The sequence below is a fragment of the Argentina silus genome (genome assembly GCF_951799395.1).
Source record: "Argentina silus genome assembly, chromosome: 4".
Classification (NCBI taxonomy): domain Eukaryota; kingdom Metazoa; phylum Chordata; class Actinopteri; order Argentiniformes; family Argentinidae; genus Argentina; species Argentina silus.
Window position 1 is genome coordinate 23,028,251 of NC_139658.1, and position 20,159 is coordinate 23,048,409.

The window sequence follows — 20,159 nt, forward strand, 5'->3', positions numbered from 1 at the left end:
ACCCACAACCACAACCACCCACCAACGGAAACACGGCACCGACATGCAACCGCTCGTTCACCCGCTCCCCGAGCCTCCGCCGTCTGTGAACCCTGGGACCACGTCAGCAGCGATGTCACCCCCGCCGCCCCCGCAGTCTGTTGACCCAGAGACAACACGGAGCAGATGCTGCGTTCACAGCGCATGTTCCGGGAAAAACCCGCAGCTGTCGCCGCGTCGCCATGGCGATTGTGTCCCCCCCGTTTCCCCGGAGTGTTTGTCTGTAGCAGTGGACGGAGGAGGAGGAGGAGGACGGGGGGACAAAAGCACAGGAAGAGGCAGAGGCGTGACTCTCACCGCCGCGGTGGAACAACAGACATACTCCGGTGGCGGCAGCCAGGGGAGCCGGTGGGGGGAGCGGGGGGGAGAGTGGGGCTTTCCCTGCCCGGGGGGGAATGGACCTGTAATGACAGGGTGTGTGTGTTTGTTCTCAGTCTGCGTGTTGCCTCTCAATCTCAGTGTGAACATTATGCTGATCAGGAGCATAGAGGCGATCCTGGAGTGGAGTGTTTATCCCCAGTTATCTCCTCTGACCCCACAGAGAAGACACAGCAGAGATAAGGGTGGCCTTGTCAACGTGAATGCACTCTAAAGTCCACCGTGAGAACTGGAACAAACAAAGTTGACAGAGATATGGTTGGGTACTGAGGTGTGGGCTGGGGTTGGGTACTGAGGTGTGGGCTGGGGTTGGGTACTGAGGTGTGGGCTGGGCTTGTGGTGGGAGGAATTAGCACAGCTCTAGAGGTGTGTGGGCCGGGGCTGGGGCCGGGGCTGGGGTTGGGGCCGGGGCCGGGGTTGGGGCCAGGGTTGGGGCTGGGCTTGTGGTGGGAGGAATTAGCACAGCTCTAGAGGTGTGTGGGCCGGGGCCGGGGCTGGGGCTGGGGCTGGGGCTGGGGCTGGGGCCGGGGCCGGGGCCGGGGCCGGGGCCGGGGCTGGGGCCGGGGCCGGGGCCGGGGCCGGGGCTGGGGCTGGGGCTGGGCCTGCGGTGGGAGGGATTTGAATTGTTAAGCCATCGGATGGGATCATCTGATTAATGTTGCATGTCTACAGACAGCTGGCCTGTCTGTCAATAACGATTCGGTACAATCGGTGGTGAAGAACTTTCACTCGAGGGCGGCTGATCACTCAAGTGCACAGACAGAGTAATCTCTAGAAAGCCACTGAGATTTGCTGGGGAGGCAGGTTGAGGCTCGCTAGCAAGACAATAGACAAAGAGGTACAAGGTGATCATTAGCTGGCTAACCACTCAAGCATTCATTCAGCAAAATACAGCATTAAGAGGCATTAATCTCGTGAGATTGTTGTCAGACACAGCATATAGAGTATCTTTCTGACACTTGCATATAAAGCAAGCGGAAGTGTATGCTTGAAAAAAAATAAAATGCTTATCTCTCAACTCAGTGGTTTTTAAGAGTCACTGAGAAGGAATCTTGATTCTGCTTGGTCACTGCGAGCTGTAACACATTCCAGGTATTGACACACCAGGGGAGGCCGTGGAGGTAGACATCGGAGGACGGGCTCATTGAAATGCATGGAATGGAATTAGGAATGGTATCAAATGGTGTGGAATGGTGTGTTTGATACCATTCCTTATTCCGTTCCATGCATTACAATGAGCACGTCCTCCGATGTCTACCTCCACCAGCCTCCCCCTATGAAACACACACAAACAGCGTGTTCATACAGGCACCTAGACAAAATGTACAAACATCCTCAAATGCCTGACGTTGCTGACATATTTATTAATCGAATCAAGTTGACGTGGCTCCACAGAGTGAGGTGAGGAGAGACACTGATACATGTATATTACACCACCAACCACCAGAGGGCGCCCTAGAGCTACAACAACCGCAAGCGGAACGCATATGAGACCTTTGCGCTCCCAGGCGACGATGTCGTGTATTCTTCTGTAGATTGAAACAGGAGACGGATGAGGGAATTCTTTTAACAAGAGATGGAGGATGGAGAGATGATCCTGCTCTCTCTGAGATAGCCAGAGGGGAGAGACCGCTGCTGCAGAGTCAACAGCAGATAGAAAGACCTGCGTCTTTCCTGCCAAAGTATTCAGACCTGTACAGACAGATACTGTACTTCCACTGTGCAACAGTGACTCAACCCAGGACATAGGAGGAGTAGACTTGAACAAGCTGAACTTACTGACAATGTGCCATTCATATGTTAAAGTTGGAGATAGACTTATTGGTGTTTGTAAGAGTAGACGTACTGTTACCTATATGTCCGTACCATTGTTGTGTACCCCTGTGTGTGCGTATGTGTGCGTGCGTACGAGTGTCGTGTATGTGTGTGTGTGTGGTATACGCAAACTGTTAAGTGCAGAGGAGATTTATTGTAAGGCGCTTTGGATAAAGGCATCTGCTAAATGCCATGAATGTAAAATAAATGGATATGATGAAATTCAGAGGAAATGTCTGCCGCGGGGAAGTTGTATTTAATCAACGATTCAGTAAGTTCTGTTAACAGTTATGAAAAAGACTACCATCATTGACTATCAATGATCATTGAGTATCACACACGTTTGATACCATTCCTTATTCCATTCCATGTATTACAATGAGCCTGTCCTCTGATGTCTACCTCTGCCAGCCTCCCCTGACAGGTATCATAAGATAATTGCCACAGGCATGCTGTGAGGTGTTAGAGGTCACCCAAAGAATATTGTTTTCTTTGTCTCTACATTTGCATTATCTCCCAACCCTAAACAAAGGTGATATCACAATACAGCTGGAGGTTGATATTGCATGCTTCACCTAAAAGCGGTTTATTTTCAACACTGCGTTCTCAAATTACCCCCCTTCAGGGCAAATGACTCATACGGAAAACAACTTACACAGCCATCACTACTGCATCAAACCTGCCCTGTGGACGTTGGGCCACAGCTACTGCAATAAGCAAAATGTTCTCCAGACTGGGTCTATGTTCAAACCACGGGGCCCCCTTGAGTCTGGTTCCTCTCAAGGTTTCTTCCTCCCAGGCAGTTTTTCCTTGCCCTATATGTTTCTCCCCTCTGGGGAGTTTTTTCCTTTGCTTACTCCTGGGGGTGTCTATGGTTTGGTGTTACATCATATTGTTTATATTGCGTTTATTGTTTATATTGTTTAGTATTGTTTTTGTTGTGAAGCACTTTGTGACATTTGTCTATGTAAAAAGTGCTATACGAATACATTAATTAATGTATGTAATTGATTCATTGACCATGGGAGGATGTAGATGACACTTACACACGTGTTCGATACCAGTCCTCATCCCGTTCCGTGTATTACAGTGAGCCTGTCCATCGATTTCCACCTCCACCGGCCTCCTGTGCCTCATAAGGATGTCCTTGTGGCAAAGAGCTCTTTCAACGTTTAATGGACAGTTTCTCCTGAGGTGAAGTCGTCTCCATTACAAGAGCGTCAGCGAGAGAAAACTATACTGACGATAATGAGGGGGAAAGTTTCACTATGACTATTGTGTCCTGGGGGCCCGCTGTGAACAAAAGGCCCACAGTTTTCATCACCACAGCCCCTCCATTCGGAGAGGTAATAATGATGCAACTACAATCAGTCGGCCTGAAATTAGCATTAATAATTTAGCACTGGACAATGTCACACACACAGGATAATCGGTCTCTAAGCAACAGCACACATCTCCAATGTCCTAACCTCTGTTTTGCCCTGCTTCAGATCTCCATGTGATACAATGGTTTCATTAAAAATGAATGATAAATCGATTCTCTGCTTCTTTATCGAGCACCCCCCCCCCCGCCCCACCCCGCCCCCTCACCGCCGACCCCCCCGGTACAATGAGTAGACAGTGAGTGAGGAGGAGGACTCATCTCTGGCAGTTGCCTCCCCTGCAGTGAGTGTGTATTGTGCTCAGGCAGACAGTGTGATCCATCACAGGGCTGCTCTCTGCTTGGTATTCATGGAGTTCAGAGATGCCTCTGCTAGGAGACAGGCTAACAAAGAGCAGCGGGAGTGCACACAGGCTCCCACCTCGCTGGAGAGGAGACAGGGTTCACAGAGCTGGGAGCTGGGAGCTGGGAGCTGGCTCCTCTCCACTGGGCTGTGCACCTTGAAAACACCAGGGGACGCTGGTGAAGGAGACAGGGTTCACAGAGCTGGGAGCTGGGAGCTGGCTCCTCTCCACTGGGCTGTGCACCTTGAAAACACCAGGGGACGCTGGTGAAGGTTAGACATCGGGGGACGGGCTCATTGTAATGAATGGAACGGAATGAGGAACGGTATCAAACACACGTGTGTATGTGTGTTTGTAGCAGGGGAGGCTAGTGGAGGTAGAAATCGGAGGACGGGCTCATTGTAATGAATGGAACGGAATGAGGAATGGTATCAAACACTTGGAATGAGGAATGGTATCAATGGTATCACCATGTGTTTGATACCATTCCTCATTCCGTTCCATGCATTACAATCAGCCCGTCCTCCGATTTCTACCTCCACCAGCCTCCCCCTGATGTGTTCCCACACTGTTAGCTCGCTGGCAGAGCTAGATTCATATGGTCTCATGTTCCGCCACGCTGAATATACTTGAACACACAAGGGGAGGCTGGTGAAGGTTAGACATCAGAGGACATGTTAATGTAATGCATTGCAATTGTAGGTAGGCATGAGGTATGCATTACAATGAGCCGTCCTCCGATTCCCACCTCCACCAGCCTGCCCTGGTGAACACGCATCCTGTGACAGGCAATGACTTGCAGAGACAAATCCTCTTCCTACGCCTCGAACATATTTACGTGTCTATGGTTATGATTTCTACAAAGCCTACTATAGAACCTGGGTACTGTACGTTCTGTACTCTGGCCCTGTTCTTCAGTCCGGGTTAGTTAGTATTTCCCGCTCTCCAAAGACAGATACAACATCAAAACATAATGTCAAGGAAGTTCAGGGCGCACCGACACGTTTACAAGACTGAAATGTTAATGCACTTTGCTACACCAGCACAGGTCAGTCCGTGGCACTGTGGACTTCATAAAGGTCAGGAATCACAACGTCTCAACAGATACGATGGTCGTACCGGTCTTTTATTGTACATTAATACATTTCCCATGACCCTCTAGCAGCGGAGCACGCAGGAGGGTGCTCGCACAGTGACGCGCGCTCAGCGGCCATCATCCAAAGACACAATCATCATCATCATCATCATTATAATCAATAAAAGTGATATAATCATCATCATCATCGTTATCACCACCACCATAACAAGTAACCCACCACCCCACAATAATAATAAGAGCAGTCTTGCTTCAAGCAGACCCCACAGAGGTCCATGTGACACAGCACATATGCAGAACACACCGTCACGTCCAACACAGGAGGGCTCTGCCCTGACTCTTTAAGATGAACAACACAGACAACATACACACACATAGAAACAATGACCAAGGGGAGGTGACATCTTTCTCTCGCTGTTTTTCTCGCACACACACACACGCTCGCTCGCTCATGCACGAACACACACACACACACACACACACACACACGACTTGGCGAAGGGACAAGGGGTTCTCATTACAGAGACTAAAGGACAAGGGGCTCACAAGAGCACTTGAGGCACAAGGGGCAGAGGAGCCAACACATAACTGAGCCTCAGGGAACATCAGTGGACCACATTTTTACATTACAGCAGTGGCAACAGCGTCTATGGATGCCAACAGCACAGGGGCAGTAGAACAATGGAAGTACAGTAAACATCCCTTCCCTCACATCTGTTCTTCATCCATACAGACGGACTATTATTCAAACAAAGAAAAACATTTGGTGTCCATAGCATTTTTTCATTTTTTTGCATTTTCCAACAACATTTTGAATGAAATAGACAATTAATTCATTTCAAAAACATTCTACACTTAAAGACACACCCCCCCCCCCCTCCGGTCAAAATCAGACTTTTTAAGCTGAAAGTGATTTGCGTCGAGTCATGCCGTTTAAGTTTCAAGTGGTCTCTGTCCCTATTGGCCGCCTGTAACCCGGGCCGATGCTATGATTCGTTCGTTCGTTCATCCTGATCGACCAGAGAGCCCTAAGACATCGTTATGATGAGTCATCCTGGGAGGAAGCAGGGAGGTGGAAGAAGCCGGAATGTTCTTGAGTGCAGAAAACAAAGTGATATAAACAAGCACAGGTAGAGAGAGAGAGAGAGGGGAGAGAGAGGGAGAGAGAGAGAGAGAGGGAGAGGGAGAGAGTGAGAGGGAGAGGGAGGGGAGAGAGAGGAGAGAGAGAGAGAGGGAGAGGGAGAGAGAGAGGGGGAGAGAGAGAGGAGAGAGAGAGAGAGAGAGAGGGAGAGGGAGAGGGAGAGAGAGAGGGAGGGAGAGGGGAGAGAGGGAGAGGGAGAGGGAGAGGGGAGAGAGTGGGGGAGAGAGAGAAGATCGAACATGCTGGAGGTTTAGAGAAGAGTGCAGAAACCACTAGACCATGAAGGGAGAGATGGAGAGAAGGAGAGAAGGAGAGATGGAGGTGAAGCCAGTGGAGGGAGAGAAGGAGAGTTGAAGGTGAGGCTTGATCTGAGATCTGTACAACAACAGGCAACAGAGTCCCCCCATTCCCATAGCAGCAGCCCATACAAGTTGTACACCCCCCCCCCCCCTCCTAACACACTCACCCCCCCCCCTCCTAACACACCCCCCTCCCAACACCCTCACCCCCCCCCCCCTCCTAACACCCTCCCCTCCTAACACCCTCACACACCCCCCCTCCTAACACCCTCCCCTCCTAACTCCCTCACCCCCCCCTCCCAACACCCTCACCCCCCCCCCCCCCCCCAACACCCTCACCCCCCCCCCCCCCCAACACCCTCACACACCCCCCCCCCCCCCCCAACACCCCTCACACCCCCCCCCCCCAACACCCTCACACACCCCCCCCCCTCCTAACACCCTCACACCCCCCCCTCCTAACACCCTCACACACACACACCCCTCCTAACACCCCTCACACCCCCCCCATCCTAACACCCTAACCCCCCCCCAACACCCTCACACACACACCCCCCTCCTAACAGCCTCACCCCCCCCCCCCCCCCTCCTAACACCCACACCCCCCCCCTCCTAACACCCACACAGACACCACAGGAACCGTAGAGAGATGTGTAGAGAGAGAGGGGGGGGGGGGGCGGAGAGGGAAAGGTGTGAGGACAGAAAGGAGGAGTCACATCCAACTGTCGTCCTCTGTGGCTCAGTTGGTAGAGCATGGCGCTAACAACGCTTAGGTTGTGGGTTTGATTCCTGCTGGGACCATATATACTGAAAAATGTATGCACTCACTGAAATGTAAGTCGTTTGGATAAAAGCGTCAGCTGAATGCAGATATATATTATATATGAGTGGACGATAACAAACCAAACCCTCTTCACTGCTTCAGTCAGTCAGTCTGTCTGTGAACCTGGATGGACTGTCACTGGACCGACGCGGCTGCCATTTTACATGATTATGAACGTCGGCCATTTTGTCAAGAGCTCAGAATGACGATGGGGAGAGAGAGAGAGAGAGAGAGAGAGAGAGAGAGAGGGACACATGGTCGTGACCTGAGGAGTGGGGGGGGTGGTGGTTGTGACATCATTTTTCATCAGTTAAGGACGCACAGAAGGGCTGCGAGAGGCCGTCACAGCGACAGTCTTGACGAGCTCTCACACACAGACACAGACACAGACACACAGACACACAGCTGAACTGCGCCAGAGAAAGAAATGGAGTGTAGAAGTCGTCAGTGTGTGTCGTCAGACACGGTCTTCCACAAACAGGAGTGAGCGAAGCCAAGAAGAAGAAAAGGGTGTGGAGGGGGGGGGCGGAGAGGAGAGGAGAGGAGGAGAGGGGAGGAGAGAGGAGAGGAGGGGAAGAGTCCCTGGGCCTGTGCAAGGTGGGCCTGGGACCCTGGACGTACAGTAGAACAGAACCTTTGGTTCGGTTAGATAACCGGATCTGTCTGTGCTTGGGAGGGACAGTCACAGCACAGGGATGACATCACAAGCCCTTAGTGGGATTACTGTACATCATCATCAACGCAGAGTATGGTCTCAGAGGGTCCCTGGGTTGAGACCGCCGCCCCCCCCCCCCAGGCTCCTCCACAGCATCGGAGAGGTCAAAGTTCAAACCGCGTCCCTGTAGTAGTCCCAGGTGGAAGCAGTGAGGTGAAGTGAGAAAAGCGACGAGACACACACACACACACACACACACACACACACACACACACACACACACACACACACACACACACACACACACACACACACACACACACACACACACACACACACACACACACACACACACACACACACACACACACGCTTTTACACCAGACCGAAAGAAACAAAACATTGTCATACACCCCGTCGAAACCTTTTTTTTTCCCCTCTCCATTTTCTCAATTTCCTTTTTTTAAAAACTGGTTTTGTCTTTAGAGAATCTTCTATCGATCGATCATCGCGGGGTGATCATCCCTCATCAGGCGGTGGTGGAGGTGAGTATGTCAACCCTCCCCCGACCCCCCAACCCCCCCCCCCCCCCTCCACACGGTCGGCGGCTCTTAAAGGCGCACGGTGTTGATTCTCAGAGGCTGGACGTTCTTTCCGTTGGCGTGACTCTGCCCGGGGCTGAAGTACGGGTGCAGCTTGGCGGGGGGGAACTTCTCCCGGTAGGTGTACAGCCAGGACATGTCGTCGGCGTTGTAGAACACCAGCAGGCCCTTGGCGTAGTCCAGGTACACGCCCACCTTCTCCAGCTTGCTCTTGACGTTGAGGCGGGTCCAGGGCTCGGTGCAGGCGCTGTACTGGTTACCGTCGTGCATGACGATGCAGTAGAAGCCGCGGCTGGGCTGGATCTGGATGCTCCCCTTGCGGCTCACCGTCTCGTTGGCCACGCCGATCATCCACTGGGTCTTCTCCGACACCATCACCTCCCAGTAGTGGACCCCGCCCCCGAAGCCCTCCGCCCCCAGGACCGACACCTCCACGTCGAAGCGGCGCGGCGAGTCCTGCAGGGGCTGGGGGTGGAGGTTGCCGTAGGCGACGATGGTGCAGTCGTCGGAGAGGATGAGTCTCTGGTGGGCGGTGATGGGGTCGAGGGTCAGAGCTGCCGGCACTGTAGGTTGGGGGGGTGGGGTGGGGAGGGGGTGGGGGAGGGAGGGAGAGAGAGAAGAAGAACACACTTAACATGGAGGGACTGGGTAAACCTGGAGGACGTTAGCAATCAGAGACGACAGCAGCCGCCCGGAGCAACAACACATTGGCAGACAGAAGGATGTGGTTAAACACTGTTTACCAAGGGAGAGAAACACATACATATTATTGTTATGAAGAAACTCGCTTTGATACAGGCTCCAGAACTGCAGGGTCATTGTCTGTGGTCCAGTTGTCAGTATCATCGCTGCCCTGGGAGTTTTATGCTGAGGCAGTAAAAACGTCCAAGCATCCCATCCCATCTCATCTCATCCCATCCCATCCCATCCCATCTCATCTCAGCCAGCCAGTCAGTGAACTGGAGTGATGTGGGGTGAAGTGCCTAAATTGATTTTGAAAATGTTACTGTTTAAAGTTATTCAACAGGACGGCTGGTCGGTAACCAAGGACACTCTGTTCTGAGCAGGAGGTAGACGGCGGCTGACATTTGCATCTTTCCCTGTGCCAGAACAGTTTCTGTGGGTTTATGGTGCATTCACGGCCAACTTGGAAACTCTGAATTCCCACCTGTGATCTCAGACCTCAGAGTTCGGAACATCCAAGTGATTTGATGGTTGAAAACTCCAAAACATCAAGAACGGCCGCAGGTGTTGGCTAACGTTAGCCAGATACAAGCATAACAACTTTCAATTCTGCAACGCTGCAACTCCCCAAAACGCTTCTCCTGCATCTCATGAACAGCTCAGAAAAACATTGTTGTTATTTTTCCACTTCACTTAGCGTAAGCTCCCATAAATCCCGCCACGCTCTCTGTTGACATGACGTCAGAGAACTACAGGTCGGAAACTCTAAGCTCGAGGATGATCCTGTGAGTTTCCCACTCACAAATCAAATGGATTTCTCCCACTCTGAGCTCGTATTTCCGAGCTTCCGACTTGCCGACCCATTACCTACAGACAGGTGGGCTCGTTCTGCTCGGCCAATCACTGCTCGGCCGGACCCAATCAGGAAGAGAATCGTGACGGTCATGCCTTGAGGGTAATCGGGATGACTGATGACTAATGATCCTGTCTTGTGAGTCGACCTATTGGCCAACTGCTTATTACTGTCCTCATGTTGACATGAAACAAGACAGAAGAGTATGAGTGATGACTGAAGCTTCCTACAGGAGAATAACTTTGTTTGTAATCACAAACCCTGATCTAAAAAAAAAAAAGAAGGAAGAACAACAGGAGAAGTAGGCTACAGTATGTATTCAAAGTGCCCTCCACAGTTTGATATTGAGCTCTGGGAGCAATGTCATGCAAAGCTATGCAAATATAGCGCTGTAGAGAGAGAGGGGGGGGGGGGGGAGAGAGAGGGAAAGAGGGAGAGAGAGAGGGAGAGGGAGAGGGAGGGAGAGAGGGAGAGGGAGAGGGAGGGAGAGAGAGAGAGAGAGAGAGGGAAAGAGGGAGAGAGAGGAAGGAAGGGAGGGAGAGGGACAGGGAGAGAGACGGACAGGGAGAGGGAATGGGAAAGGGAGAAGGAGAGAGAGAGAGGGAGAGGGCGAGGAAGAGAAATAGGGAGAGAGAGAAAGAGGGAGTCATGTAATTATAGACATGGGAGGAGCACGGCCCCAGTCTGGCCCCATGCCGGCAGGAGGCAGCGAGCTACACACAATTATGTGGGTTAGAGCAGGGAGGGAGGGAGGGAGGGAGGGAGGGAGAGAGGGGGAGGGAGAGAGAGGGGGAGGGAGGGATGGAGAGAGGGAGGGAGGGAGAGAGGGAGGGAGGGAGAGAGGGAGAGAGGGAGGGAGGGAGAGAGGGAGTCTCATAGCAGCTCTCCTCCAGGGCGGCCTGTTCCACCACTCAACAGCACTGGTTTCAGTCATGGTGGAAAACTCAGGCAGAACAATGCAGTCTTGTTCTCTCCCACTCCATACCGAGGGCAGGTTTAGAATAGAACAAGGGAGGAGGAATTTGCCAAACGTGCCCCTTCCTCAGTGTTTATGTGTCCTGATGTAAACAGGAGGCCTGGCCCCAGGGCAGCAGGCAGAACTGTGTCTTCAACACCGCTCCTCAGTGTCATTGCCCAATGTTTTGTTCTAATCAATCTATTAAAACGTTGCAGTCACTCACACACACAGACACGGCACGCAGGAACAGACACACGCACACACTCAGACACGCACGCACACAGACACACACACACGCACACGCACGGGCTGGGAACACTAATGAAAAGGGCAGTGGGTTCAGAGAGAGAAGGAGAGGTAGACTGCTATTAATCCCCCCCAAACTATCACGTAGAGAGAGAGATGATGGGAGGGATGTCTTTGTGCTGTCACTGTAGCAGCCGCCAGTGATGGATCTCAACCAATTGTTCCATTTGGCACGCAGTCAAGGGAAGCCAAGGAACCGCCCTGCCTTCTCCCACGAGGAGGCGGCCAACACGGGAGAATTGATTTGAAGGAGTGAAATATTCCTTGGTGCATTATTTTAAATAACCCCATCTCAGAGTGAGTGATGGCCGTGGGATGATGGAGGAGAGGAGAGGAGAGGGAGGGGAGAGGAGAGGAGAGGAGAGGGGAGAGGAGAGGAGAGGAGAGGAGAGGAGAGGGGAGAGGAGAGGAGAGGAGAGGAGAGGAGAGGGGAGGGGAGGGGAGGGGAGGGGAGAGGAGAGGAGAGGAGAGGAGGGCTCTCCATCAGCTGTACAGACACAGAAGGGCACCTCAGCCCTCCAGCTCCGGCCTGCGTTACTGTAAACCTCACAAACATCCCGGCCGGCGACGCCGACCCAGGATGAGCTCACATCGTATGTTTTCTCATGGCTAAATTCTTCGGTTTCTGAACCAAAGTATCAAAAACGATCACGATCATCCCACGATCATCATTCCACACCAAGAGGAAACCACAAAAAAACGTCCTCTCCCAGCCAGCGCAGCCTAGGCACTCTGTTGCGCGTTACCGGGGGGCGTAAACCTGGGAGCGTAAACCTGGGGGCGTAAACCTGGGGGCGTAAACCTGGGGGCGTAAACCTGGGGGCGTAAACCTGGCTGCCTTTAAGCCTCTGTCCCTTGAACATGTGATGTTGTTTTTGCACACGGGCGAGCCAGCTGGCGTGTCACCTGACGGACAGCTGCGCCGTTTGACTTTAAGTGCCCTGCCTGAACCAACATCGTCCCCAGGCTACAGCCGGGAATAACAACGACTCAAACCTGGCCTTAGAGGGAGTGAATTTTACTGAGGAAAGTATTTGTTATCGTTTGATTTCGGCGAATCACACGGTCCGCGAGGTGTCGCTCCGAATCAGAAACGTGTGTGTGTGTGGGGGAGGGGGGGGGATGATTGATGCGAGGTGAAGCCAATGGCTATGCGCCATCCGTTTTCAATGCACCTTTTATTGGCTTAATGAAGGCCAAGTTAGACACGTTGGTCCACCAGTCTGTCTGGGAACGAAGACTATGCCTGAACTAACGCTAATCTGTGTGAGACAGTGGTGTAATGGAGGTTGGAGGTGCATACCTGGTGAAATATCCTGAAATAGAGACTTCCATATTGTGTACTGCAACGGTCCCATGTACTTGGATGTGGGGAAGTCTTCATACGTCAGATTGGTCTCGTGAATCTTTCCTTTTATCCTGCAGGGGAGAAAAGACGATCCCTGTCACTGTCGATCATTCATCATCATCACCACCACCACCACCACCACCACCATCATCATCATTCTGCTTTTCATTGCTTTGAGTAATTGATCTTGTGTCTTCTCTTTGAAAGTAATTCTGCTGTTAAATGAAGTGACTCACATCCTCTGGATGCCTATGGCCAAGTGCTGTGCAGAGATCAGGATCAGGACATGGTCAGCTCTAATGTGAGTAAACCATCTATTACACTGCATCAGCCCCCACATGAATCGTTCCCTTCCCTCCCACGCGTGGCCTTGGGTTCACAGCGGCGGTGGAGTGGAGGTGGCCACTATCTTTGAACAACCTCACACAGCTAAAGACTAACTAGAATCTGTCCGACAACAGTGGAGCACTGAAATTCAAGAGACTGTGATGACAGTGATGCCAGGAGAACAAGGCTCTCTGCATAGTATTTCCTGGCAAAGTCACAAGGGAGGAAAAAACCAACCCTGTCAAGCCTGTTTTTTAAGAGTTCCCTGCCACCTGTACACTTCCTGGAACGCTTTGTAACGTCATGTGAAGCCAAACGTATGTGTACAGTATTGGTTTGTTGCCTCAGTCAAAGCCTTCCAGGGGATATCTGCTGTGAGAACGCATCAAGACACAACAAACCCAGTCCACTTCATTAATCCTTTCTCAAATTTTAGAAGGGATTAAACACTTCCAACTAAACCTAAACTAAATTCCAATTAAATCCCCCCTGAGCCTCCTCGTTCCCTGAAATCAACACAACCTAACAGGGCCTGTGCGCATATGGACCCTGATAAACAATCTGTTCAAGATAAGTCTTGTTAGCTCAACTCTGTACTTCCTCCAAGACAGTATTCCTAACCAGTACCCGTAACCAGTACCCGTAACCCGTACCCGTAACCAGTACCCCTAACCAGTACCCATAACCAGTACCCGTAACCCGTACCCATAACCAGTACCCGTAACACGTTACCCATAACCAGTACCCGTAACCCGTACCCGTAACCAGTACCCGTAACCAGTACCCCTAACCAGTACCCCTAACCAGTACCCCTAACCAGTATCCATAACCAGTACCCCTAACCAGTATCCTATCCAGTTTCCTAACCAGTACCCGTAACCAGTACCCCTAACCAATACCCTAACCGGTATCCATAACCAGTACCCTAACCAGTATCCCTAACCAATACCCTAACCAGTACCCCTAACCAGTACCCCTAACCATAACATTAAAAGAAATGGGTCACACTACGTTACGAGGTGTTGTGTATATTAGGGGGGTATACATAACAATAAACCTCAGTGCGCCTCTTACGAATGTTTAGGACTGGGGTAGAGAGCTGATCCCAGAGCAGAGGTAACCAGCACTGAGTAAGCAGGGCACCTCTCGGAGGTCAGGGCCACGCCCTCCAGGAAGTCGTGGCGTCCCGTCTCATTGAGCCGCTCCTGCAGGATCTGGATGCCCTCCTTGACGTCGCGCAGCTGCTGGCTGTAGCGCTGGATCTTGTGCTCGATGTCGGAGAGCGTGCGCGCCGTGTCCGTCTCCAGCTCCTCCAGCATGCTCTTCTGGCGCTCGCGGAGGAAGCGCTGAAGACGCTCGAAGGCCTCGCCGATGGTGGCGCGAAGACCCTTGGCGGACGACTGGAAGGAGGTAGGGTGGGTGGAGGAGAGATGCAAGGGGGAGGGGGGAGGGGGGAGAGAGAGATTGTTTAGTTAGGTTAGAGGGAAGCGCCAAGCCTTTGAAGCACTGGAACAGGGGGGGAGGGAGGGAGGAGAGACATTGTTTACTTAGGTGAGAGGAGAATGCTGAGCACCGAGTTTAAGTTTATATTGCACATGTCAAAACAAAACTGTGACCATCCCTTCTCAATTATCAAGAATGTCTTAACTCCTTCGGTGGCGAGGGTGAGCAAAGTCGCCCACATTGTCGGCGTTCCAGAGTGCCGCCAAGGGGTGACTTTATTCACCAAAAATGCCTTCATTTCGTAGCCAATCAAAGTGTTGTTGCTAGGTAAATACCACATAAAACACTTGGCACTCTGGGTGGTGAGTGTTCCCGGAATTCTTTGGCAGTTGGCGAGTTAACCAGAGTCTCAGTCAGTATAGCCTGCTTCAGCACTCTTAATTGGACGAGAGTCAACATCCCCGGGGATTACAACGTGTTTTAATCACTTCACTGTTATGTAAATGTTCCATTCATCGATTTAAGTTGGATGTTAACATCTGGTTGACACAGTAAAAGGCAGGGATTAAAAAAGAACAACAAATCCCTTCTGTGGTGTTTACGCGTGATCTGAAACCCAACAGCCAGCGACATGATCGATGCAGACATCAACTATTCTCTTTGTCTCGTAGACTTTGAAGTGGGAGACAGTGCAAAGCCCGTCTTAAGGCTGGATTGTACAGTATGCAATGTGAGGCCCTACAGGACTGTCACGAGTCCTGCTGTTTTCATGGCGGTGGGGGCCTCTGGTAAGACAGGGAGGGAGATGGTTATGAAGCCTGATCTGGTGGGGTCGTCTGAGGACAGTCTGTTCTGTGCGTGAAGGCAGTGATTAGAGGGCCGGCGGGCAGGCAGATAAACGGATGTTATTGTAGGGAGAGAGCCGGGCTGTTGATCTGGGTGGAGAGGCGCGGAAAAAGAACTTGTGAGAATTGATTTGTACTTGTGGCGGGGAAATGGGAAGGAGTCGGACATCGGAGGAGATGAATCACCTCCAAGATAACAGCTGGGGCGTCGGAGAGAGACGCAACAATGGAGAAGAAGATCTAGAAGGTTCTTAGAACAACCCAGGGGAACAGTCGGGTTGTGTTCAAAGGAAACATCATCTCTGTACTCTCTCTCTCTCTCTGAATAATTATTTTATTGTTATTTATTCTTTTATTGTTATGATGTATGATTATTCATTGTTATCATGTATTATTATTTTATTGTTATCATTTATTATTATTTTATTGTTATTCTTTTATTGCTCCTGCCTACAATCGATCCATCTCCATCAAACAGCATGGCTCTGCTCAGCTGTTCTTCGGCTCTGCTGTTCCTCCAGAAAAACCCAGGGCAGATAGAGATTCTCTCTGTGCCAGTGGGAGCTGTACGCCTATTAAAGATCATTTATCTCCTCTGCAGGCGTGGGATTTGTGTTATTAAGGTGGGCTGCTCTGCTCCGCGCTGCGATGGGCCGCGATGGGCCGTGTTCACCTCACCTGGTGACAGGGCAGGGAAGGGAGGGGAGGGTTGGTGACAGGGCAGGGAGGGGAGGGTTGGTGACAGGGCAGGGCAGGGAAGGGAGGGGAGGGTTGGTGACAGGGCAGGGCAGGGAAGGGAGGGGAGGGTTGGTGACAGGGCAGGGAAGGGAGGGGAGGGTTGGTGACAGGGAAGGGAGGGGAGGGGAGAGGAGGGTTGATGAGATGCTGCAGTGCTGAAGCACTGATGTGGCAGCCAGGGCCACTGGGGCATCATGACAGCAGGGTGGGTATTTAAAGCCCTCAGAGAGAGGGGAGGGGGGGGGGGGAGACAGGAGAGACAGAGAGAGAATGTGTGTGTGTTTATAGCCCTCAGAGAGAGAGGAGAGGGAAAGGGAGAGAAAAAGAGATTTGGAGAGAGAGAGAGAGATGGGAAAGGAGAGATAGTGAGATAGGAGAGAGAGAGATAGAGAGAGAGAGTTGAAGAGAGATGGAGAGAGAAAGAAAGAGAGAGGGAGAGAGAAAGAAAGAGAGACAGAGAGAGAGAGAGAAAGAGAGAAAAAGAGAAAAAGAGAAAAAGAGAGAGAGAAGCAGCAGCATGTGCTTATCAGGAGAACTCCCCTGGGTCTGAGAATCCAACACAACGTCTGCTCTTCAGACATCGACAGGCCCGCGGCTCAAAACAGAGCACCAACCAATTAAAAACAATTAACTCACAAACTGCAGTCTGAGGGGACACTGGGAGTCATAACAGTACAAACAAGGCAGGAAGGCAGCCTCACAACCAGGGGAGGCTGGTGGAGGTAGAAATCGGAGGACGGGCTCATGGATGCGTGCGTTTGATACCATTTCTCATTCTCCATCCCATGCTTTACAATAAGCCCGTCCTCCGATTTCTACCTCCACCAGCGTCATCATTTACCCCTCCATGTTTCTGGTAAGAGAACAGACCCAGGGGCTCCTCAGAGAGAGAGCAGAGCGTTCTAGGTGTTTACAAGAAGGTAGACATCATGATAGAATTAAATGGATGCATGGGTTCTTCATACAGACACCTCATTTGGTTTTGGTTGGTCAATAAAGGCAGTCTCGCGTGAGGTCATACACACACACACACACACACACACACACAAACAAGGAAACAAAGAGAGAGAAAGAGAGAGAGAAAGAGAGAGAGGGAGGGAGAGAGAGAGAGAGAGAGAGAGGGAGAGAGAGAGAGAGAGAGAGAGAGAGAGAGAGAAAGAGAGAGATAGTTAATTGTCATCAAAGTGGCCTAAATGCATCAGAGCAGATAGATCCGTTTAGTCACACGGACGTGGTCCTCTTCCAGGCTGTGCACTTCACTCGGACAAACGGACGCAAACCTAATGAGATGAGCTGATTTATGACGTGGGGGGGGGGGGTGGGGGGGTGGGTGGGGCTAGAAGACCCACGACTGGCAGTCAGTTTGAGTAGAGGCCAGGATGACGTTGACGATGGCACCAGGGCCAGACAGGGTTTCTGTTCTGGCTTCCCTTTCCCAGGGACAGAGCCGGTGTAAAGTCCTGCAGTGCAGAACCGGAGCGGACAGCCAGAGCCCGGCCCCGTGGCCAGCGGTTGGGTAAACAGAGGGGAGGGGGGAGGAGGGAGGGGGGTAGGAGGGAGGGGGGAGTGCGCTCCCGAGTGACAAATATCGCCATTGGCAGACAGCGTCTCTGTCAGTGAGCGCCTCCTTCTCCGATAGCTCTGCGTCGCTATGGGGGGGGGGGGGGGCAGAGGGGAGGGGGGGGGGGGGAAAGAGAGACGGGGGGGCAGAGGGAAAGCTGCTGTATCGACTGGCTTCTCTCGCTCGGCTGATTTAAACAAGGTGTCAAGATTAAAGAGCTGCTCAATAAACCAATTTGCTTGTTGAGATTTCACTGTCAGTCTGGGAGAGTCTGGGGTGGGAGCAGAGGCAGCAAACAGTGGGTAGTCTGGTCAGTCTGAACATTAAATGTTCTTGTTAAGTAGAGTAGAGTGTAACAGTACCTTGGTCTCAGTGAGTATTAGTGAGTATTAGTGAGTAGTGTAACAGTACCTTGGTCTCAGTGAGTATTAGTGAGTATTAGTGAGTATTAGTGAGTATTAGTGAGTAGTGTAACAGTACCTTGGTCTCAGTGAGTATTAGTGAGTAGTGTAACAGTACCTTGGTCTCAGTGAGTATTAGTGAGTAGTGTAACAGTACCTTGGTCTCAGTGAGTATTAGTGAGTATTAGTGAGTAGTGTAACAGTACCTTGGTCTCAGTGAGTATTAGTGAGTATTAGTGAGTATTAGTGAGTAGTGTAACAGTACCTTGGTCTCAGTGAGTATCAGTGAGTAGTGTAACAGTACCTTGGTCTCAGTGAGTATTAGTGAGTAGTGTAACAGTACCTTGGTCTCAGTGAGTATTAGTGAGTAGTGTAACAGTACCTTGGTCTCAGTGAGTATTAGTGAGTAGTGTAACAGTACCTTGGTCTCAGTGAGTTGTCTCTGCAGCAGCTGTAGAGCCTCTGTGTGGCCTTTCTCACTGTCCTGCAGAGTAGCCAGCTGCTCCTTCATCTCCCTCTGCAAGACAACACAAACACAGCGTATCAGACTCGTCACACACACACACACACACACACACACACACACACACACACACACACACACACACACACACACACACACACACACACACACACACACACACACACACACACACACACACCTCATTGTTCGTAATTCACCATCACTAATGCAGTGGATTAGCAATATAATGGGCCATGTATCTAATCACACAATGTGCTCAATGATTCACTCAATCCATTTCGTCAAATCAAACTTGACAAATTACGTTTCGATTCGGTCTGTTGACTCATTAGGGGTTTACTAAAAAAATATCTGATTTTGATCTACACAAGCAACCAGTTCTTTTCCTCCCACTTGTTGCTATGGAAAACTACCAGCTCCAAGTTCGCCTCAAGGTCGTCCTTGGACTCCCAGCGCACCACCGAGGGAGGTTCAGGTGTCTCAGACACACAGACAGACAGACATCTTCTCCTGCTAAACACCCTTCATGACTTATTGATTAAGGAGGGCTATATTAACATAGGATAGCATAGCTGCGGTCATGGCTGAGGTGGACCAGCGGGCAGGGGTAGGTCGACACAAAGGCCATGTCAGGTCGAGGAGAGGAAATGGAGCAGGGAAGGGGGGGCGCTTCGGGTCGGAGAGAAAAAGAGCTCTCAGGAGACGGTGGGTTCCTATCAGAGAAACTGGGTCTCCTCTCCCTTGCCGGGCCTCCCCCCCCCGGCAGAACCGGGGCGTCTCAGCCACCTCCTCAGAGTTTCCTCAGGCAGAAAGAGGATGCTAGTCGGAGGAGCCGCCTGCTGTCGCAAACAGCAGCACAGAGCCAGGCGCGGGTCCCCTGAGCCTGGCACACACCGCTGACGCACTGTGACTACAATATTCAACATGACAGGAGCTACTTCCCAGCCGAGCCTTTGTTTGTAAGAACAGGGAAAGTGAGAGGGCAGAGAACAGGACTATCAGGGCATATGCAGCTCTGTGCACTTGGACCCGACGCTACCCGTGAAGGTCAGTTTCAAACACAGCAGTCCACTTGGACAACGACTGCCACAGAAACCTCCGGTAGAGAAAGTCAACGTCAGCAAAACACACACTAGCTTGGAAACAGCTCTCAAGTGCCTCGTTTAAAAGTAGGCATAACATTCTTGAAATTCAGTTCATCAATCTACGCCCATGGCAGAAAATCAGACATGCCATTTCGCTTACGGTGGTTTATTTGGTGCTAAAACATGCCGTTTGTCCTTGGCTACACAATGAGCTAAAAAAAACATCTGAGAAAGACAAATGTGGGTTTTTGTTTTAACGCGGCTCTCAACAGAATCTTTTCAAGGGCACAGCGACTAGAGAAAACATCCCCCATTACTCAGACGGAACGTGACTCTACATTTAAATGATAAGAGAGACAGCAGCAGCAGCAGGGTCAGCCGGCTCTGGTTCCCTGCAAGGCACCACCCGCCTGCTACGGTAGGTCAAGGTCCCTCCCTCTCAGCCGGAGAACCAATCAAGGGCCTCTCTCACAGCCAGAGGACCAATCAAGGGCCTCTGTCACAGCCAGAGGACCAATCAAGGGCCTCTGTCACATCGTAAGAACCAGTGCAG

The 20,159-nt window shown here is 51.4% G+C and overlaps 2 protein-coding genes across 4 annotated transcripts in view; one reads left to right on the forward strand and one right to left on the reverse strand.

The window, feature by feature from the left end:
- The window catches only part of LOC310803118 (uncharacterized protein), a 3,520-nt gene extending 2,728 nt beyond the window's left edge, over positions 1–792 (forward strand). The window contains exons 3-4 of one of the 2 annotated variants that reach the window (XR_014554169.1): positions 1–688; positions 739–792. The exon at positions 1–688 is cut by the window's left edge and continues 667 nt beyond it. Coding sequence is in view for 1 of the 2 variants with exons in the window: in XM_083667776.1 (XP_083523902.1) it covers positions 1–631 (631 nt within the window). In the remaining variant the exon portion in view is untranslated. Of the gene's footprint in view, positions 696–738 lie in introns of those variants that run through there. The other variant, XM_083667776.1, reaches the window with a different exon arrangement.
- A 7,787-nt stretch (positions 793–8,579) lies between these two features.
- trim62.1 (tripartite motif containing 62, tandem duplicate 1) overlaps positions 8,580–20,159 on the reverse strand; it is a 32,040-nt gene continuing 20,460 nt past the window's right edge. Inside the window, exons 2-5 of one of the 2 annotated variants that reach the window (XM_083668881.1) lie at positions 18,459–18,554; positions 14,193–14,449; positions 12,678–12,793; positions 8,580–9,136 (exon numbers count right to left, since the gene is read on the reverse strand). In XM_083668881.1, the coding sequence (XP_083525007.1) occupies positions 8,583–9,136; positions 12,678–12,793; positions 14,193–14,449; positions 18,459–18,554 (1,023 nt within the window). In that variant the 3' untranslated portion in view covers positions 8,580–8,582. Of the gene's footprint in view, positions 9,137–12,677; positions 12,794–14,123; positions 14,450–18,458; positions 18,555–20,159 lie in introns of both variants that reach the window. The other variant, XM_083668880.1, reaches the window with a different exon arrangement.